Source organism: Rhea americana, unplaced genomic scaffold (assembly GCF_003343005.1).
Source record: "Rhea americana isolate MKP2758 unplaced genomic scaffold, rheAme1 scaffold_181, whole genome shotgun sequence".
NCBI classification, from domain to species: domain Eukaryota; kingdom Metazoa; phylum Chordata; class Aves; order Rheiformes; family Rheidae; genus Rhea; species Rhea americana.
This window is the reverse complement of record NW_028185939.1, coordinates 217,181-234,170: the sequence shown is the minus strand read 5'-3', so window position 1 is coordinate 234,170 and position 16,990 is coordinate 217,181. Positions and strand designations below refer to the sequence as shown.

Genomic DNA, 16,990 nt, shown 5'->3' with positions numbered 1-16,990 from the left:
TACATCTTTCTTGAGTGCATTATAAACTTTGCTTCCTCCCTTGCCTGTTTAAAGAGTAGCTGAAATTAGCCCTTTGAAGCTCTACACTGAAGTCAGCACTGCCCTTTCTTTGAAGAACAAAAAACAGCCGTTACTGATGTTCCTTCTCAGCTTCTGAGGTACGCATTAGCCTGGATGCTGTAGCTGCTGTAATCCCTCCTAGCACAAACAAAACTGATCTGTAAGAAGAGTCTTGGTTTCTCTTTGGGGGTGATGGACAGTTCTTRGATGACTCCAAGATCTATACCAGGTCTTCTAAGTATAAATCAGAGAAATTTGAAAGCAGAGAGGGAAACTCACTGCAGCCTCTTAGATAAAGAGAAAAATGTTAATGATGCAGCTGTTTCATTGTCCCCAGTGCTGCCTGCGTTCAAGAAAGTACTGCTCATCTCCAGCACCCACTGTGGGATTCAAATACATAGTTAAAAGCTGTCCAACTGAGGCCTTAAATTTGAACAGCTTTGYCTGGATCAGTTTGTCTTGAGCTCATCCAGAGCAAAAATGGCCATGTTTGGCTAAAGTGGCAATAAGAGTGAAGCCTGGCTGGCTTGTCTGTTGCCCACTGTGCTCTGTACTTCCCCAGGCTTCCTGTGCTACCAGAACTCAAGGTTGCCCATCCAGGCAGTAGCCTCCTCTGATCCTGCTTATGAAGCCTTCAGCTGTACCTTGTTATATGCAGTATCCCTCTCTGCTAAGGCTAGAGAGGTAACTTGGCATGTTGTGTGCTGCTTGCTCTCAGCTAGCAGGGCTGGTTGCTATGGTCTCATGCTTTGGGGAGGTCACCAGTACTCTTCTCCCCCTGCTGTGTGCTGCAGAGATGCCAGCAAACCCTGTAAGTGGGGAGGAAACACCCTCGCCTTTATTAAATGTGTATTTACAAGCAGCAGCAGGTTCTGCAGGACAGAGTTTCTCACCAGCTGCTCCTGACACTGCATAGCCTGATGCTCTTCTGGGCCATGTACAAGCATTCAGACAGGACCGGGAGCCTGCAGGACTGATGCACTTTCAAAGACACTTTTTCCCTCCTGAGAGCTCAGCCATTGCAGGTAAGCTTCTCCCTCCCCAGAGATGCTGAGCTGGCTGCAGCTCCTCTTTCCCTGCAGTTGCACACAGCCCCATGCAAGACATCCTTACTAGGGCTCAGCTCTCGGCTGCTGCTGTGCTGAAGCAGCTTTGTTGCTCTAGGAAGACTGGTTGATCTGTCAGCGTCTCTTAGCAGCTGGGCAAATGTCTTGATTGAGGCACTCTCTGCAGCGAGGATTCACAGGCAGGCAGGTCTGCTGACCAAAGCCCACCAAGAGCCAGTTTATCTCCCTCCAGAGATCCCTGAAGTGGGAAGAGAGAGTGAGCCATCCAATGCAGTTATTCAGAGGTTAAAGAACAGTCCATGCTTTTAAATGGATACTTTTCCCCCTACGGCTTCTTYCATTTGGCTCCTCAAGCCTACTGGAGGTGGGTCCCAGCCTGCTGCTAAGTGCAGCCCTCCCAACTTTCCTTATCCCTCTGAAATGAGGGTAGGAGGAGGAGCATGGGGGGGGGGCATGGGACAAAGGAAGCACAAGTGATTGTTGTCAAGTGCTAAGGCACAGGCCAGATGTGRAAATGTGACAGACCAGGAGGCACTACCTGCTGATTAGCATTCACTACAGAAGATTCAGCATCACTGAAGGCTAGAATCCAACTGGTCTGATGCTACAGTGGCTATCAGGCTCAGCAAGGTCACACATGGAAGAACACTACGCTTGGGGCACGGTAAACTTGTCTAGGCAAGAGAGATGAGCATCAAGGCCTCCAGGTAMTCTGCAGCAATAGTGATGTTTGATACTTCTGACAGCAGAGAAATAGCCAAGATACTGCTGCTGCTCTCTGGGAGATAAGTTCCCCCTTAAAAAAAGAGAGACCTGGATTGCAGTCACTGAAAATACCATTAGCAGAATTGTGGGCACATACAGTTCCTGCAACTAGCATGAGGGGGCTTGTATGGAGAAAGGAGACTGGGGTGTCAGATCTTACCTGGGCAGCCAGTCCTCCAGTGCCACCCGAGTTTCCTCAGGGGATTTGGTCTCCTTCTTCACCCACTTCAGCCTGTTTGTGATTCTGTGCACATGGGTGTCCACACCTAGCATGGGAGATGCAGAACTTAGGTGGAAGAMGACATACCTGCATGGAGGCAGCAAAACCAAGGCTGCTTGTTGCAGCAAACCAGATGCAACACCCTGCAATGGGCTTCCTTCATGGCCCTACAGTAATGGCGCAGGCAAAACATAAAGGAGGGGTCAGCGTCAGAACAAACATGCTGGTTTCTTCCTAGGACTAGAGCCAAAAGCAGAGGGGGATGGATATCTCACACCACACAGCTAGCAACATACGGACCCACTCTGACACAGCCAGTCCTGGACTCTCTCCCTCTGTGTTGCAGCTGATGTTATGCAAGTTGCAATCTCTGCCCTTTCCTTTACCCAGATGGAAAACACATTTCATAATACCTACTAAGACAAGGGGGCCTGTGAGGCTTAAATGAGTGTTTATAAAATACTTTGAGCTAAAAAGCTCTGAATGCAAAGTATATTATTGTTAGATCAGCAGCGATAAACCTGTCTCTATGGCTAATTGGGCAAAACCCAGGAAATTGCTGTAAACAGGAAGACTTAAGTCTTGCCTCTTAAATCAAAACTGAACACACAATTATTTGGAAAACAGTTGGCTAGTTTGGCTCCCTCTAGACTTCCCTCCCCCACAGCCAGGAGAGACTCAGAGATCCAAAATGCTGTTGAATCTTGCACAAGAACCACATTTTGTACAGCTGACAGTCACCAGTGGGGCTGTAGGAGTCGGCTGCTGCCCGCACCTTGGGGATTTTCAGTGACCTTGGGATTGCACACTCACTTCAGCAGGAGTCACTCATCAGGTGGCACCATTACCAGCTTTCCCAGGGCTCCTCCAATAAGCAGCAAATACACTTGGAATATTAATCTGTCCCCAGAGGCCCCCAGGCTGYGCGGCGCGCTGGAGTGCTGCGGCCGATCTTCCAGCCCCATCTGCCGGCTGCCGCAGGCAGCGCCACAGCCATGGTCTCACCTGCGCTTTCAAAACTAACGCTGTGCAGAAATGAATCTGGCCCGGGTCTGTCCCAGGCCCATCCTCCACCACCACTGCCTCCCACACTCCCGTTGCTAAAGCACACGGTTCCATAGCACATGGTACAGCTAAGCACTCGCTACACTTGCGGTTCAAGAAACATGGTACAGAAACAAATGCACCTTTTGCCACAAGCCTACTACCCAGCTAAATGTCCAGCCACAAGAACTAAATCGCATCAGAAGGTCAGCAACCACACACTGCCTGGAACCAAATCCTTCTGCAACTCATCAGGAACTACTCACAGCAACTCATCAGTTGTAAGAGGTCGAGGACTGTGTCCTTCACCCACACAAATACAAAATTTAGTCTGCAGGTGGCTAAACCGAAGTGATGCTGTTAGGGTCATGGGGCAGGCAGTTTACACAGCTTGCAATGCTTACCCTCTGCCCCAGGAATAGATCAGGCAGGATCTAGGAGAAGAGAAACCTGGAGAACATGGTCCAACCTACCGATCCCAGACACACTGTTCCAAGCAATGTGCATAGCCAAGTGGGCCATTTTGGGCCCCACTCCTGGCAGTTTCACCAGCTCCTCCACAGTACTTGGTATGTCACCCCCATACTTCTGCTTCAGGATGGCTGTCGTCTGTTTTATATATTTCACCTTGTTCTGAAAAACCAAAGGGAAAAGTAGAAAATCCAAGTTCCCCTTCAATATAGGGAAAAAAAAGAAAAACAACTCAGAAAACAACCCATTCCTGAGTGTATGTTACATGTGAGGCCATGCACTTGAGTTTGCAGAGGGGAGACAGAGGCCTTTGATTTCTCCTTGAAAGCAAAATGCTGAAACATGGTTAGCTCTAACCTCCTCTGCACGCTCAAGGCGCTGCAGCAAACAATCCTGCTGTGGATACAAATTGCTAAGCTTGGCGTAAAGCACTGCATTCCAGGGAAAAGATCACCAAGGGGTATGAAAATACCACCACAAACAGGCTGAATATAGGCTAGGGACWTATCTCTCAGGAGCAGGGCAGATTCACACCCACCTACTGCCTTCACCACCTGCCTGCAGCACAGGGACGCGGCCTGTGCAGGCGGAGCCAGCACTCGCCTCGCCTTCCCGCCCGGGGCGGCTCAGAGAGCTGCGTGAGAGCAGCCAGAGGTGGAGGGGGTTCCTCATCACGCACGTCCGGCACTGCTGCGATTCTGCACTCACCCTCCAGAATCCTACAGGATAAATGATCTGCCCAAGTGTCACATCATCCATCTGCAAAATACTGTCGACTGTGAGGCCACGCTGCCTCAGGCGCAACATGGCTGCTGATGTCACCTCGTCCTTGGTCTGGCTGGACAACATCAGTGAAAGCAGAACCTGGTAGCGCATAACCTGGGGAAAGGGGAGACAGTGAGACACCCAAAAGGCTCTGAGAGGATCCTGTCAGCTTTTGGGCTGAGTTCTCAAACCCAGAAGCATCTTCATTCCAGTGCATAGTAAGAAGCTATCCACCCATAAGAGACTACAAGGCAGAAAAAGAAATTAGTAACCTTTTACTTCCCCACCACATAAAAAGGGGGAGAGAAGAAACACCTCCTCCAACCTAAGCAATCAGTATGTGTGAAAGGGCAGAGAGCAGCTACTGTCTAGGGGATTAGTGGGATCTCATATGCAAGCACTTCGGTGCTTAGCCACAGAGGGCCWGACAAAATTTTTCCTGATGGTGGTACTCTATGGAGATTTCACAGGAAGTGGAAATGCCCATCAACCTTTCATGCAACTTGTTCTCTTAAGTTACTTCTGAAAATCCTGTCCMTTTTCCACTAAACTTCAGTAGGAACCAAGTATCTCACTGTAATGAGCTCCTTAGCGAACCCATCCTATAGAAATGAGATAAAAAGCAGAGATCAGAAAATGGCACACAGCAACTAGCAAAGTTCCTCTGATGCAATCATGCAGAGTTTGGCCCAGACCATTCATCTCTTGTTTTTCAGTTGATTTTTTCCCAGATGATTCTGCCCTATGGTCCCACCTGTCCCCACCAGGAGGATGATATTAAAAAAAAAAAAAAAAAAAAAAGAATAGGTGCAGGACAACACGGGTTACAATCCTTCCTCCAGCTCCCTTGCAAGCAAAGATTACAAAACCAGAGGCACATCAGGAAAAATCTAAGAGCGTGAAAGCTGTGTGAAGAGTACTGATGTTGTACTGAGGGTTACAATATCTACTTTATCTTGTAAGGAACAGCTCTGCTCCCCTAGGGAAAAGAGTTATTTCCTAATCTTGCATTGTCTCTCCCCCTGGCCCCACTGCTGCACTTGGTGCTGGCCCGCATGTTTGCGGAGCATAACACACTGCCTGAAGCTGCAGTCAAAGCTGACCATTTTCACCAGGGATCCAAGCCCCAGACATGACCCCTGCAACAGGGAGAGTATTACATGCAATGAGGCCGTGCAGCTGCGTCTTGAAGATCCTTCCCCCTGAGCCCTGCAGGTCAGCATGGAATACTCAGCTCACGCTGCTCTCCTGAGTCTGCCTGCTGGTTATCTCCATGTTCCCACATGAATGATCCGCATGGAGCGTGCATCCCTGCAGCCACRCATCCCAGCACAGTGCTACGGCCTTGCTCTGCTTTGTTTTTTGTACTGATGCAAATGCTCCCCTTGGAGGGTGATGTCATTTGGGGCCTTTGATTCCGTTCCCAGGCTTGGGGAGCACAGTGCCAYCCCCAGCATGGCCCTTCCTTTCAACTAGTATCCCCTTAAAAGTGAATCATGAGAGGGGAGGAAGCCAATCCATGGTTCTGTACTGTTCTGAGGAGTATAAAAGCAGCCTGGAAAGTTTCCACGAGCTGCCCTCGCCTTCTCACTGTGCTCTGTTTTTCCTTTCTGTTACAGAGCCATCTTGCTGCATACTTTCCTGGGATTCCTACAGAGATTTTTAAGAAAAAAGGGACATGCCTTCATGCTCTTCCAGCCTACCTCAAAAGACAGTGCTGCCACAATACGTTTCCAGTGTTTTCACTCCAAGCCCAAAATCGTATTTTTGCCTCAGCTCCTACTCCTGGTTCATCCTGATACTTCTTCTGAAAGCAATTTAAGCAGACAACAAGGACTTCTCACAACTGTGTTTGCTAGCCAGCTTCTAATGCTAAGCAAGGGCTGAATGTGAGTGAAAAACAACTCAGAAAAGACCCACTGCCATTCTATAAGGACCCCTGGAAGCCAAAGAGCCAGGTATAGGAGAGGGAGCTGCTGACTCTCCTGCCCCAGTGGGATAAACTGTTTGCTTATACATATACTTGTGCAGCAGCCTCTCATGGGACTGATCCGAACCTAAAGTACAGATACATCCTGCTTTTTTCCTGTTCTGGAGATATCCAGATTGGGACATAAAAAGGTGGCAACATATCTGCCACCTTCTAAGAGTGCAGAACGGGCTATGCTGAGGAGCATGAAGGAGACCAGAAGGCTGCAAAAGTGAGGCTGTACTTTCGTGCGCCTATCCTCTAAGCAGAGCAACAGGGTGTTACCTGTGGAGGTGCGCTGCTGTCATAACACTTATCCACTCCCATCCGATCCACAGGAGCATCCCTGCTGCTCCTCATTTCCTGGATACGCTCCAGCTGCTGCCGCCAGTTCTTTGGCTCCCACTTTGGTCTCTTGGGCTCAGGCACCCCTTCCTCAGCGCCATCCCGCTCCACAGACTCATAGGCAATAGCAACGCTCTTCCCCCTCCCGCCGCGCTTTGGGACACGGGCTGTACTGCCGAGCTGGCTTGCTGCAAGACACAGGAGAGACTTTTGGGGGAGAACCGAGGCCTTGGTCTCCCACCGGCGCGCCCGGCCCGGCCCTGCGCGCTCGCCCTGGGGAGCACCGCGCCAGGCAGACTCTCCTTCCCCGTGACCCCAGGCCTGCAGTAACACACGGCTTGGCGTCCGGCCTGCTGCCGGAGCCCGGGGCCACCGCGTGGCCGGCGGGGCGAGAGGGGCCGGCGAGCGCTGCGGGCAAGGCCTGGGCGAGGCCCCTGCCGGCGCACAGGGCCGCACCAGGCCGCTGGGACCGCAACCCCTGGGGGGCTGCAGACGCGCCCATCACGCCCGCCTCGGGGAGGGGAGGCCGGCGCCTCCGTACCTCCTGCCGCCGGCGCCCCCTGGGCCCCGGCCCCGGCCCCGGCCCCGGCCGTGCTCAGCCGCCGGGCCGCCGCCGCCCGCCCGCCGCGGGCCGCCGCGCACATGGCGGCCGGCGGCTCCCTCCCGCCGCTGCACTACAAGGCCCGGCATGCCCCGCGGCGGGTCACGTGAGGCCGCCCAGAGCCGGAAGCGGCGGGACTTCCGCTCGGAGGGGGCGGGGTGCGGCGGCGGCCGCTGGAGGGGTCCGGCGCTGCGCTGGGCGTGGGCCGGGGCCTGCTGCGCCGGGGGTGGGTGTCAGCGCCGGGGCTGGCGCCGCGGGCTGCCGCGGTTGCCTGCGGGGCTGGGCTGGGCGGGGGAGGGGCCTGCCCAGGGTTGGGGGTCGGTGGGGTGCGCTGACCGGGCCAGGCCAGGCCAGGCCAGGGGCCTGGGGGGCTGTGCAGGAAGGGGGAGGGGTCTGTGGTGTCCCCCGGGGACGGGGGGGTGTCTGTGGCCTCCCCGGGGGTGTGGGGAGGTCCTGTGGTGTGCCCGGGGGTGTGTCGGGGAGGTGTGGTGCCCCCTGGGGTGTGTGTGTGTGGGGGGGGGAGGAGTCTGTGGTGTCTCCCGGGGACGAGGAGTGTCTGTGGTGTGCCCGGGGGTGTGGGGAGGTCCTGTGGCCTCCCCGGGGGTGTGGGGAGGTCCTGTAGTGTGCCTGGGGGCGCGTCGGGGAGGTGTGGTGCCCCCTGGGGCGTGTGTGTGTGTGGAGGGGAATCTGTGGTGTCTCCCGGGGATAGGGGGATGTCTGTGGTGTCCCTGGGGGTGTGGGGAGGCCCTGTGGTGTCCCCGGGGGTGTGTGTGTCCGGGGGGAGGAGGTCTCTGTTGTCCCCCGGGGATGGGGGGGGGGGCGAGCTGGGTGTCCCACAGCCTTGTGGAGGATGGATCTTGTGCCACGTCCCCGGGCAGTGCAGCTTAGCTAGGGGCTGCCGGGGTGTGTGGAAGAGCACACTGGAGCAGGGCGCTGGGCCTGCAGGGCGCTGCGTGGGGGTGACAGCTGGCATGTGGGGAGGGGGCGTCCTGCTCAGCCAAGCCTGCTGTGCCCGACCGTGAGGGCTGGGCCATCAGGGCTGGCTGGGGACAGTGCTGGTGCCCTCCCCATGCCAGGTGTGCTGTCTGGGTGCTATGCCGCAGGCTCCTCGCTGTTTTTCTGTAGCCGTGTTCTGTTCACTCTAGCTTAAGGTTAGGCTGTGAGAGAAAGAATTCCCAAAGGATATTGCTACTAATGCTTTTTTGTTGTAATGGATGTGCTTGTTCTTGCTCCCCACCCCCCTTTCCCGCTGCCCTGATGCATCTGGATGCTTGAACACTTGTGTTCATTAGTCCTCTTCTCACTTGTAGCTATTTTCAGCATTTATTTTACAGCGCTGTGTGACTGTCCATTGCTTTGGATTGGGAACAAAGTTCATACCCCCCAAAAAGCGTATGTAGTTGTGTGCACGTGTATTTTACAAATCAGCTTGGCAGTTCTGAAATGTTGATTAGTATGTGCAGGCTCTGGTGGTGTTGGACATACAAAACTTACAGAAAATGCTTACGCGATTTTTAAAGTTTCCTGGCTAGTTCCAGGAAGCAGTCACTAAAGGCAGGAGAAATACAGGCCACTTGCACGTTGACTGTTTCGTACTCAGTGTCAGACTTCTTTCATCTTTGGCCTAGCTTGAAAAAACAGAGCTATTTGTAAATACCACATTGTGAAGGCTGTTACTAGTGTTCTTCTGCTCGGGCCTCCCTAAACAGTAACTGTTCCGTATTTGCAGGGGCTCCGCAGTGCTTTCTTGTCAGCAATGGCAAAGCCACAAAGCAAGGATTCCGGCCTGAAGGAGAAGTTTAGGAATCTCTTGGGATTGGGAACATCCCGGGGAAGTTCAAAGTCTTCAGAGGGAAAGCAGACAGAATTCATCATCACTGCGGAAATTCTCAAGGTCTGAGAACCGATTGTAGTAAAGCTGGAGATGGTGTGTTTGGTAAACCTGCAAAGGGAGGAAGYGGGGGACTACTCATTCTTTTCTGTTTTCCATTAATTCCATCTCTGAACTTGCTATTAATTTGCCTTACAACTCAATTCATTCTCTAGTAAAATGGATGTAACTTAGGTGCAGTGAAAGGAGGATGCTGCTTTCTCTTCAGTGTTTAAATAGTTTTCAGATATTTTGTGATCGTATTGTCTTCTCCATGGGTCAGCAGGGTGCTTTGTCAGAGTGTGTGTTGCTTTACTCCATTTTTATAGTCTGAGCTTGTTGAATGAAGTCTTTATGGTGGGACAAGTTGGAAACAGTGTTTTCATTTTATGGGGAAGTCATGGTTTTATGGAAAAAAATTGTTCCAGTAATTGGTCCAGCAAGTCTATAAACAGAGTGGTTTGTGCATAGGGAGAAAGAGACAAGAATCCCTTCCTGTCTGTGCTGAAGGAGCCCCATACTTACGCTGGGAAGCTAGAGAGACATATTTGAGTCCCTCCTTTGTCTCTCTGTCTGTCTCAGTTGTTCTGGGCAAGTGCCACGGCCAATGAGTTACTAGTTTTTCCAAAGAGAAGGATATTTTTCCCTGGACAGAATTTCTGTCCTGGATGTGGAAAGCTGCTGGACTCCAGTTCTGTGGAAATTCTAGGTTTGACAAGTCATCATTTGCTAATGGAAAAAAAAATTTTTTTGAGAAATTTCTGAACAGCTCCAGTGATGACTGACAGTGAGATCATTTTGAACAAACGTAGTTAATTTTTCAGTGGCTCATGATCCCCTTTGAGAAGTGAGTGTAAGTGTTTCTAGTAAGATAAAATGTTAACTTATTTTTACATTTCTTTCCAGGAACTCAGCATAGAATGTGGATTAAGTAATAGGATACGAGCAATTGGCCAAATCTGTGAAGTGGCAAAAACTAAAAAAATTGAAGAGGTAAGTTTTAAAGTGTTCAGTGAATATTTGGAGGATTAAAATGGTTTTAGGCAACATCTTTTGGCTTGTCATAAGAAGCTCATATCATTTAGACTGCCTCTTAAAAATTGTGATCCAAGAAGCTACGTTCTGTGCATTGTAAACCTGTAAAAGGATGATCTATGTACCAAAGAAGTTGGTTTGTCCAATATATCAACTGTCGAACAGAGAGAACAGAGCTGACAGGCTTCTTGGACTAAACAGAAAGAGAATACTGTGAATATTTAGGCCTTTTCTGGACAGTTTATAGGAGATTTTTAAATGGGTTTTAAAATCGCCGTGTATGTAAGTGAAGTTTTCTACACAAATGCTTCTATTCCAAGTTTTAAATGAGATTCACACTGAAGTAAGTGCATAAATGAAGAAATTCAGTTATGGGGGTGTGAGCTGTGGCATAGGCCAGGATTTGGTATGTCATGCATGGTTCATCTGAGCCTATGACAGGTCAGGTGGGAATATCCCTCAGAACTCTTGGCATAAAATCCCTAGAGATCTTGTTCATTAACTTGCCATAATTAATGACTTACTGGGTAAAAATTTCAGAAGCAGCTTAGCTTTCCTACTACTGTCTGTCTCCTGCATTTGTTTTCAGCATGCAGTGGAAGCAATATGGAAAGTGGTAGCTGATATGCTGCAGCCAGAACGCCCAGTTGAAGCCAGACATGCTGTTCTTCATCTACTAAAATCAATAATTCAAGGACAGGTGAAAAAAAAACAAACTGTAGAAGAAATATCACTCTTAAGCTGGGTTTGTGTGGAGTACCAAATGTGAAAAGATTTGGCTTCCTCTTTTCTGCAACTTTCCATGTTTCTTATTTTGGTTGTGCTGAATAAATGGGACAAGGCAGCATTTAACTTAAGCCTTAGCACAAGACAAACTCCTTTTTTTTTTTTTTTTTTTTTTTTTTTTTGTGGGGGGGGTGAAATGTCTTCCTTAAAGAGAAATGCTTTGGGTTTAAATTCAGGTCTAGCACAGCAAATTTATGTATGATCCTTGCTCAGATGCATCAGTCCTCATCTGCAGCTCTTTTTGATATTTCAGTATGTCAAGTGTGCAAGAAGTTCTGTATGTTATACTTTGCCAGCCTCGCCAAGTTAAGCCTGCTGTGAATTCTTAAGATTTCATAATGTGCTAATTCAAACATACTACTGTATCCAATCAAGGTCCTACTTCCCAGAATCCTGCAAATAGAGATAGATGCATAGGAAAAGAGTAGGCATCCATTCTGTTGGGTTGGTGGATTTGTTTCGTTTTTTTTTTTAATGCTCTCCTGGCAATGATCTCTGTCACACTTCCCATGGATTGTTTTGTGTACTGGGTGTTTTCTGTGTGATGTTGGACAAAATGCCTTGAGCCCTGAGTGCTGGTAAATAAACATTCTGACAGATTGAGGAGAGCTGAGCCAGTGTCAGTAGCCAGTGGAAGTGGAGCCAGTTCAGAAGACTTTCACAGCCTATAGGAAAAAGAATTTCAAGCATGAAGATTACTGTTACAGGTGTTGTTTAGGTATAGGCCTTTATTGTTAGTGACACAGTTATTTGCCTTTTTTTGAAGGGTGAGAGATTAGGGATCCTCAGAGCACACTTTTTTAAGGTGATTAAAGACTATCCATCCAATGAAGACTTACATGAACGACTTGAAGTGTTCAAGGCTCTCACAGAGAATGGACGATACATAACCTACTTGGAAGAAGAATTGGGTTTGTATTGACTCTACCCCTCTTGATCTTAAGTCGGGAGACAGGCTTTCATTGATAATAGAAAGGAACAATGGTAACACTTCTAGATAGAAAGCATATTGTAACAACTTGGTTTCCTTCTTTAGCTGACTTTGTACTGCAGTGGATGGATGTTGGTTTGTCTTCTGAATTCCTTCTGGTTTTAGTGAACCTGGTGAAATTCAACAGCTGCTATCTGGAAGACTATGTAGCTGACATGGTCCAGTAAGTTCTTAAACTCTTATGTTCTTATTCTTGGTAAATTATAGTGCACAGTTGCAGATCAGCACAGAGATAAGTGGAATCTTTTTCAGCTGATCTGGATCTCTTGCATTTCAGATCATACCTGACTTTTCCAAAAATATGTGATTTTACTACTGCTGGCTGTTGTAGTATGCACAGATGAAGAAACAGGATTTTGTTTCTTGATTGTTTGATGTTTCTGTAACAGTGAACTGACTTCCGAATGGGAAGCCAAATTTAAAGCCTTCTTAGATCTGTGATCTAAATGAAAATGGTGTGACCAGAGTGAAAAGAAGTTCAAAATTCAGGTTTTTTGTTTCTCTGTAATGAAATTATGCTTATCCTGGGGCAAAAAAAGCCCCTCTTGCTCTCTAAATCCCAAACTGAAAAAGCAAGAATAACAAAACAAAACCTTGTTTCTGGAAGGTCAGTCAGATCTGGCATAGAATGGGCCCCTCCAGTGTCATGCTTGTTTGTTTTTTCTGGAGGAGAGCTCTGAAGAGCTTTGGGCCAAGATATTCCCCAAACCTGGTCATTAGTAGAGAGATGATCACTGAAAAAAAAGTTTCTCAGTTCTTACAGTGTTCCAATCTTTTAATTTAATTGTTCATACTTCCCCTATACCATGCAATGAATCCAACTGCACTGGTTAGTCTCGCAAAGGATATCTATCTGTTATTCTGTTAACACAGGTATACTGAGACATCATTTAAGTGTGAATTTAAGGTAACTGTTTATTAAAGAGGTTGTAGTATTTGGTGTCCCTAGGAATATTATCAATAAAGACACAGTAATGGAATTATAAGGAAAATAACATGCTAATTTAGTCATCTGTTTTGTATCTTGTTTGCTTAATAAGATTTTAAGCAAATTACAAACAATTATAAATGTGTTCTTTCCTAACAGCAAGATATGCTTGTTGTGCATTCAGACATCATCATTTGTGGACATAGAGGTCAGTAATTTGAGTCTCTTAGTACTTCAAAGTTTTCTGAAATTCTTTGAAACTGTATCTATTACAAACAAAATGAGATGCTCAAACTCTCATCTCTGTTATCCCTGTTTTACAGAGGTGTCAGTACAACGTTTTTGGAGCCATTGAGTGTCTCAAGCGTAGTAATTTAGTTCTAAAACCAGTGGAACATGGCTGAATTGTTAGGGAAATCAKTTTTTAACAGTGCTTTTTATGTTTTGCTTTCTATCCTACGATGATTTTTTTTAAAAAAAACATGCTTGTATCTCCTTTGACTTCCAGCAAATTTTGTGGGTGCATCAGGTTAGCGTTTGACCTGCTTTGTTCCAAGAGAAGTGTGTAACCGTTTTGTTTTTCACTTTCCCAAAGATTTCCTTGCAAGTCCTTGATGCAGTTGTTTGCTATAATTGTCTACCATCAGAGAACCTGCCAGTATTTATCATCACTTTGTGCCGTACCATCAATGTGAAAGAACTCTGTGAGCCATGCTGGAAGGTCAGAACTTTGTTGTAGCTTTGTTTTTGGTGAGGTCACTGTTTCAGCCTCAGAAAGTGTCAGATGTGTCTGTGATATTTGCCATAAATCTGTTTGGTTTTGAGAATAAATTAATAATTGTTTCAAGTATTTAAAGAATCAGTGCGTTGTTAGCGTAAGAGCTGCATTTCCATGTAGTTTACCCATACTTTCCTCTCTGCTCATGTTGACAGGCTACTTTTTCTGCTGTGGCATGGAAATGGCTGGGCACGTTTACTTTACCCTAGGCAGGCATGATTGGCCTGCTGACTGCATATTGAAGCTAATGAGTGTTTTAACGATTGGATATTAAAGTGTTCTCTTTGAATTTGCAGCTGATGCGCAACCTTTTGGGAACCCACTTGGGGCACAGTGCCATCTACAACATGTGCAGGATCATGGAAGACAGGTAAGGAAGCAATATCTAACAAAACTCAAGGAACTCAGTACAGGTCCTGTCAAAATACATAGAGAGTCACTGACTTCAGAAGAGCGGGCTGAAAGTTGTGATACTTAGAAGGGAATTCTCTCCCTAGGTATGCTGCTGCTGCTGAACTGCTCCTTTTTGAGCTTTTCTGTGTTTAATTTTCCTTAATTTAAAAATAAAGTGATTTTCTACTTTTAATGTTTGTAAATTGCTCTGCAATGCCATGATGTATAACAACTGGCAATTCTTGTTGTGACGCTGCATATTTCTATTGAGCCTTTGTGCTGAAATACCCTTGCTGTAGACTAAGATTTTCTTTCTATCTGCCCTTAGAGCTTACATGGCAGATGCAGCGCTGCTGAGAGGAGCTGTGTTCTTTGTTGGGATGGCCCTCTGGGGTGCTCATCGACTCAATTCACTCAAGAATTCCCCAACGTCGGTGCTGCCTTCGTTCCTCAAGGTAGGATTGCATGTTGGAGAACCTTAATCGGGTATAGATTTGGACCTGTACAAATCTATAGCAAAACGGTGGCTCCCTACACCAAACAGATCTTCATCTGCCTGTAGAACAAAAGACAGCAGTTGGATATGCTGGGTGAAGCATAGGGAAAAACAATGAAACACCTGAAAGTTTAAGTTTAGAACTGAGACTTCCTTGCGGAGTATGCTTATTGGCCAAATAATAAAATCTACTTTTTTTTCCTCTCTCTCTAAATAAACTATCTGTATTGTGGATGCATTACCTTTTAAAAAAAAATTGAGAGAAAACCTTTCTAGTGTTTAATACACAAATGTGAGAGAAAGAATCTGACTCTATGTGAAAGAAGAATAGAGCTTACGACTTTTCTTAATAAAACAGATTTGTTTTAAATCCAGTTTTAAATGAAGCCAAAAGAAACTTAAGATTTCAGAGGTTGTTTTCACATACATATGTTTAAGGGAAGTTAGAGTTATGTAGAGGAGAGTTTCATTATCTGACCAGAAAGAAATTATTGCCAGTAGTTGTACTATAATTCTGTGTTGTCTCCCATGTTATTTAAGTGCTTAGCACTGCAGTTACTTAGAAGACTGTTTCAATGTCTGAGCAGAAGGAAGGTATTGCCAGAAGTGGTACTATAGTTTTATACCCTCATCCAGGATACTTGTTATTTGCTTAACATGTTACAGTGAGAAGGATCCTGATCTTTACAACCCCTCTTTAAGGGAAGACAAGGCTGAGCTTGATCTATAAGTAATGAAGCAGAAGTTGATTATAGCAACAACAGAAAGAAGACTTAATTCCTTCTATGCCTGTCCTACCATGTCTTTCATCTCTGGGTTATAACATCTGGGAAAGAAAGATAATAAGTTCCACCTGTGGTTTGATTTTTAAGGTTTGATCTGCATAGAGTTCTGTAGCTAGTATAGTCTTATGTTTTCAGGAACAGCGTCAGACTCTCTTAAGATTTTCTCATCCAAGTGCATCAAACAGGAAATACTAGCTTTAATGCCATGTGTCTGCTCTTTAAAAGTGGATTACATTTGACAGCTGATCTACAGCTGCTTGCAGCAGTGCGTTACTGCACTTTATAAAATGGTTCTTTGCTTTGGTCTTTGTGTATAGACTTGGATCTCCTGCTAGCTTTCTAATGAATAAGATATATTTCATTTGAATTCAAGAGAGTTTCTGACTGTTGCTTTCCAATTGTTAGTTGACTGAAGCACCTTGTGTTCCAGGCTATGACATGTCCCAATGCAGTTGTATCTTACGAGATAGTTCTGTCCATAACACGTCTAATAAAGAAATACGGCAAGGAGCTGCAAGCTGTAACATGGGATATCCTTTTGGACATCATGGAGCGATTACTCCAACAGCTACAGGTGAATGTTGAGCCTATCTTGGTGTTACTTCAGTCAGAAGACCTTGTCATAAATGTTTGTATCTCTGTTTCAGAGTCTAGAGAGTCAAGAACTTAAGTCCATTGTACATGATCTTTTGACTACAGTAGAAGAACTCTGTGACCAGAATGAATTTCATGGCTCTGAAGAGAGATTTTTTGAGCTGGTGGAAAGATGTGCTGATCAGAGGCCGGTAAGACTGCTTATCTTTGTCCTTTATTGAGTTGCAACTGTTTTGTTATCTGCTGTAATTTAAAGTTGGAAGTCCTAAAATAACAAGTGGTTAGAAAACCAAAGCAAAGATTTACCATCTGTATGAGCCTTGTCCTCAGAAGGAGGGGAAGAAATGGCTATATTGTATTTGCTTATACACTAAAAACTTTTCTTAATCTTTCCATAAAAGGAATCTTCTGTATTAAACTTGATAACATACAGAGCTCAGTCCATTCATCCTGCCAAAGATGGCTGGATTCACAACCTGCAGATGTTAATGGAGAGATTCTTCAGGTAAGAAATCGTAACTTTATGAACATAAGGCCCTTTCAAATGTTTCTTACCACCTTTCCATGTTAAATAATTTTATTTTCTGAAGTTCTAATGTTAGTAGTAACTGTTAATAAGTAAGGTAGTTCTAGGCACAGTATATGAAAGGATTTTGTTTAAGAGAAGAAAAATTTCCATAGTTATTTATCCTTCCTTTTTTATTTATTTCTGCTGTATGATACTGTTCTAGTTAACTTTAGGCTTTTATGTATTGCATTGTACATCTCGCATTTCTGACACCAAACAAGACTTTCCTGTTAAGCATCAGGACTGTACTGATTACGCAGTATTAAAGCAATCTCTGTTTTTTAATTGGCACTCCTAAAAATTATTCTTGTGCTACAACATATAATATCAACATACAGCAATGAGAAAACTTCTGTCTCATCTGTGAAATGCTGCTGAAGAGCAATTCCTGCTCTATGCTGTATGCTTGGTTTTAAGTTTGCTGACCAAAACAGTTGTTCTGCTGACATGCTTCCTGAT

The 16,990-nt window shown here is 46.2% G+C and overlaps 2 protein-coding genes across 9 annotated transcripts in view; one reads left to right on the top strand and one right to left on the bottom strand.

Annotated features, from left to right (window-relative positions):
- Window positions 1-872: 872 nt before the first annotated feature.
- Window positions 873-7,370, bottom strand: NTHL1 (nth like DNA glycosylase 1). Its single transcript, XM_085301918.1, has 6 exons — window positions 7,248-7,370; window positions 6,647-6,894; window positions 4,336-4,506; window positions 3,630-3,789; window positions 2,053-2,158; window positions 873-1,365 (listed from the first exon to the last, which is right to left on the bottom strand). The coding sequence occupies exons 1-6, from the start codon at window positions 7,348-7,350 to the stop codon at window positions 1,242-1,244; spliced, it is 912 nt and encodes a 303-aa protein (XP_085158044.1). The 5' UTR covers window positions 7,351-7,370; the 3' UTR covers window positions 873-1,241.
- Window positions 7,371-7,481: 111 nt separating this feature from the next.
- The window catches only part of TSC2 (TSC complex subunit 2), a 36,818-nt gene continuing 27,309 nt past the window's right edge, over window positions 7,482-16,990 (top strand). For 7 of the 8 annotated variants that reach the window (XM_085301914.1, XM_085301913.1, XM_085301912.1 and 4 more), the window contains exons 1-13: window positions 7,482-7,533; window positions 9,037-9,201; window positions 10,084-10,170; window positions 10,802-10,912; window positions 11,765-11,909; window positions 12,035-12,152; window positions 13,077-13,125; window positions 13,513-13,638; window positions 13,992-14,065; window positions 14,417-14,543; window positions 15,800-15,943; window positions 16,017-16,154; window positions 16,365-16,468. In XM_085301914.1, coding sequence (XP_085158040.1) covers window positions 9,064-9,201; window positions 10,084-10,170; window positions 10,802-10,912; window positions 11,765-11,909; window positions 12,035-12,152; window positions 13,077-13,125; window positions 13,513-13,638; window positions 13,992-14,065; window positions 14,417-14,543; window positions 15,800-15,943; window positions 16,017-16,154; window positions 16,365-16,468 — 1,361 coding nt within the window. In that variant the 5' untranslated portion in view covers window positions 7,482-7,533; window positions 9,037-9,063. Of the gene's footprint in view, window positions 7,534-8,658; window positions 8,700-9,036; window positions 9,202-10,083; window positions 10,171-10,801; window positions 10,913-11,764; window positions 11,910-12,034; window positions 12,153-13,076; window positions 13,126-13,512; window positions 13,639-13,991; window positions 14,066-14,416; window positions 14,544-15,799; window positions 15,944-16,016; window positions 16,155-16,364; window positions 16,469-16,990 lie in introns of those variants that run through there. The other variant, XM_085301916.1, reaches the window with a different exon arrangement.

Bases quoted from the DNA above. Each gene is read 5' to 3' on its own strand.
- NTHL1 (XM_085301918.1), bottom strand. From the start codon at position 7,350: ATGTGCGCGGCGGCCCGCGGCGGGCGGGCGGCGGCGGCCCGGCGGCTG. The intron at 2,159-3,629 runs GTAGGTTGGACC...CTCCCATGCTAG, and splicing joins GAACAGTGTGTCTGGGATCG to GTGTGGACACCCATGTGCAC. The intron at 1,366-2,052 runs GTAAGATCTGAC...TTCCCACTTCAG, and splicing joins CTGGAGGACTGGCTGCCCAG to GGATCTCTGGAGGGAGATAA.